Genomic DNA, 3,566 nt, shown 5'->3' on the forward strand with positions numbered 1-3,566 from the left:
CCGTCCGCCTCTCCTCGTGAACGAGCCCACCGAGAGCGAGCGAGCGAGCCACCCCGCGACCGTCCCGAGAGCCGCCGCCGTCGTCCCGCCCCGCCCCGACTCCTCCTGACCGCCGGCGTGGGGTGCCCGAGCTCCTCCACCGGCGACGACATCCTCCCCGCCGCGCGCGCCCCCACCGCCTGCTCCGTTTGCGGGGGTAGCCGGGGCTCCGGCCTCGGCGGCTTTCAAAGCCCCCTTCCTCACAACAGGATCCAAAATCCCGTCCTAGAGTTCTTCTACCTCCCCTTCCAGAACTTCCTCTTTTGGCATCCCTGACGATCGATCTCGATCCCCCTTCGATTTCGATCCTCTCTTCTTCTTATTGATTGGTTTTTCTAGCTTCTTTCATATATATCATCATTTTGATTTTGATTCCTTCCTTCTTCCCGGTAGCAAATCCAATCCAACCTTTCGTTCCTCCCTGTTCATCATCCGCACCCAGCTAACGCCACCCAAAACAGCAAATTTACAGCACAGGAAAAACAACCAACCAAATCCCACCCACCGCCCAAAAAAAAAGAAAAGAAAAGAACATCTGTGGAATTCTCCGGTTTTGTCTGACGAGATGCCTGCGCTCGCCGTCGACGCCGCAACACCCGTGGCGCACGCCTTCGCATCCTGCGACGCGGCGGCGCGCTTCCCTGCCCCGCCCGTGGTGGGCCCCGCCGCTGCCACCGCGGCCGACACCGCCCCCTGGTCGGCCGACCTCTCCGCGGCGCTCTACAACGTGGACGGCTGGGGCGCGCCCTACTTCTTCGTCAACGACGACGGCGACGTGGCCGTGCGCCCGCACGGCGCCGCGACGCTCCCTGGCCAGGAGATCGACCTGGCCAAGGTCGTGGCCAAGGCTGCGGGCCCGCGCGCCGGCGGCGGGCTCGCCCTGCCGCTGCCCCTGCTCGTGCGCTTCCCCGACGTCCTGCGCCACCGCGTCGAGACCCTCAACGCCGCCTTCGGCTACGCCGTCCGCTCCACCGGCTACGGCTCCAGGTACCAGGGCGTGTACCCGGTCAAGTGCAACCAGGACAGGTACGTCGTCGAGGACATTGTCGAGTTCGGCGCGCCCTTTGGGTTCGGCCTCGAGGCCGGCTCCAAGCCCGAGCTGCTGCTCGCCATGAGCTGCCTCGCCGCGCGCGGCAACCCGGACGCGCTGCTCATCTGCAACGGCTACAAGGACGACGGCTACGTCTCGCTCGCGCTCATGGCGCGCTCCATGGGCCTCAACACCGTCATCGTGCTCGAGCAGGAGGAGGAGCTCGACATTGTCGTCGACGCCAGCCGCCGCCTCGGCTTGCGCCCCGTCGTCGGCATGCGCGCCAAGCTGCGCACCAAGCACGCCGGCCACTTCGGCTCCACGTCCGGGGAGAAGGGCAAGTTCGGCCTCAACGCCGCGCAGATACTGTCCGTTGTCACCAAGCTCAAGGCCATTGCTATGCTCGACTGCCTCCAGCTGCTGCACTTCCACATTGGCTCCCAGATCCCGACCACCGCCCTGCTCTCCGACGGCGTCGGCGAGGCCGCGCAGATCTACTGCGAGCTCGCCCGCCTCGGCGCCGACATGCGCGTCATCGACGTCGGCGGCGGCCTCGGCATTGACTACGACGGAACCCACTCGGCGCAGACCGACATGTCGGTGGCGTACAGCCTGGAGGAGTACGCGGCGGCCGTGGTGGCCGCCGTCGGCCGCGTCTGTGACCGCAAGGGGGTGCAGCACCCCATCATCTGCAGCGAGAGCGGCCGCGCGCTGGTGTCGCACCACTCGGTCCTGGTGTTCGAGGCCTTCTCGGCTACGGCGCCCGGCCGACTGGACGCGGCCACGGCCTACCTCCTCGACGAGCTCACCGACGATTGCCGCACCGACTACCGCAACGTCATGGCCGCTGCCGTGCGCGGTGACTACGACACCTGCGCCCTGTACGCCGATCAGCTGAAGCGGCGCTCCGCCGAGCAGTTCAAGGAGGGTGTTCTTGGCCTGGAGCACCTCGCCGCGGTGGACGCCTTCTGCGAGCTCGTCGCCCGCGGCATGGGCGCGCCCGAGGCTCCGCGCACCTACCACATCAACCTGTCCGTGTTCACCTCCCTGCCGGACATGTGGGCCATCGGGCAGCAGTTCCCCATCATCCCGATCCAGCGCCTGCAGGAGCGGCCCGCCGTCGACGGCGTTCTCTCGGACCTCACCTGCGACAGCGACGGCAAGGTGAGCGAGTTCATCGGCGGGAGGCACAGCCTGCCGCTGCACGAGCTCCCCACCCACGCCACCCGGGGCTACTACCTGGGCATGTTCCTCGGGGGCGCCTACCAGGAGGCCCTCGGCGGGCTGCACAACCTCTTCGGCGGGCCCAGCGTGGTGCGCGTGTCGCAGTGCGATGGCCCCCACTGCTTCGCGGTGACGCGCGCGGCCGCGGGCCCGTCCTGCGCCGACGTGCTCCGCGCGATGCAGCACGAGCCCGAGGTGATGTACGAGGTGCTGAAACAGAGGACCGACGGTGCCACGGCCGCCGCCCTCGCCAGAGCCTTCGGCGCAATGCCGTACCTGGTGTTCGACCCGGAGGCCGCGGTGTTGTCCAGCGGCGAGAGCAGCGGCATGAGCAGCGACTCGGAAGGGTCGGCCGCCGGCGCCGCCGAGGATGAAGACGATGAGGAGTGGGAGTTCATGCGCGGGCTCACCGTCTGATGGCTGGTGCAGCAGCGCGAGCAGCAGCAGTGCCCCTGTTCCTGTGTCCGTCCTGGTTAAACAAGTCAGTCGCCAGCAAGTTGTCCGTCGCCGGCCGTCGTTGGTAATCTAACCCCACCGCCCGGTGTTGTATCGTGTCATGGTCGTAGTCGTCGGGTGTCTCGTCGTCGCCGGAGTTCATGGCGCCACCTTTTTATTCCGAATGCGTCAGTGTCCACTGTTCGCCTTTTTTTTTTCCTTCTCATCATGGGAATAACATGAAGGAACTAATAGCAAGTTTCTCTGCAACTGTTATCTAGTTTCGTTTTTCAAGAATTCAGCTTTGTCAATGGGATATCCATCATCCATTGTTGCTTTGCTTGTTTCTTTCTGTGATTGTTCCTCTCCTTTTGCTTTGAAAATGCTATCAGCAATCCACTGGAAACCTCGAGCGGTGCTCCCATTTGTCCCGAGAGAACAATAAGGAAAAAAAAAGGTCCTTTCCAAGATTCTGGGCTTTATGGCTGGCCATGAGCAAGACAGAGAAACTCGAAGGCAAGATGAGCACGGCGCCGACGTCTTCGTCCCCGTCCTCGTCGGGACACAGTATCATCGGAGACGTGTACGGTGCACCGGGAAAGGCACAGGCAAGCCCGGCGGGGGGCAGGTGTCACGGCCGAGAGCGCCGGAATCTCTGGATAAACCCCGAGATATTCGGACGTCACGCGGTGGGCCGCGGCGGGATTTCAACGCAGCTCTGGGACGCTACCTGTCGCGCGGCGCCGCGCACGTCAGCGTCATCGACATGGTAGGTGTGTGGGGCTGGCCGGCTGGGCTTGCTTGCTGTGCGTGCCCGAGTAGTCGAGTGCGTCTGCAC

At 64.7% G+C, this 3,566-nt stretch overlaps 1 protein-coding gene across 1 annotated transcript; it reads left to right on the plus strand.

Annotated features, from left to right (window-relative positions):
- Positions 1-203: 203 nt before the first annotated feature.
- LOC136529216 (arginine decarboxylase 1) lies at positions 204-2,998 on the plus strand. The gene has a single exon (XM_066522307.1). The coding sequence runs from the start codon at positions 605-607 to the stop codon at positions 2,708-2,710; it is 2,106 nt and encodes a 701-aa protein (XP_066378404.1). The 5' UTR covers positions 204-604; the 3' UTR covers positions 2,711-2,998.
- The last annotated feature ends 568 nt before the right edge of the window (positions 2,999-3,566 follow it).

The sequence above is a fragment of the Miscanthus floridulus genome, chromosome 19 (genome assembly GCF_019320115.1).
Source record: "Miscanthus floridulus cultivar M001 chromosome 19, ASM1932011v1, whole genome shotgun sequence".
Classification (NCBI taxonomy): Eukaryota; Viridiplantae; Streptophyta; class Magnoliopsida; order Poales; family Poaceae; genus Miscanthus; species Miscanthus floridulus.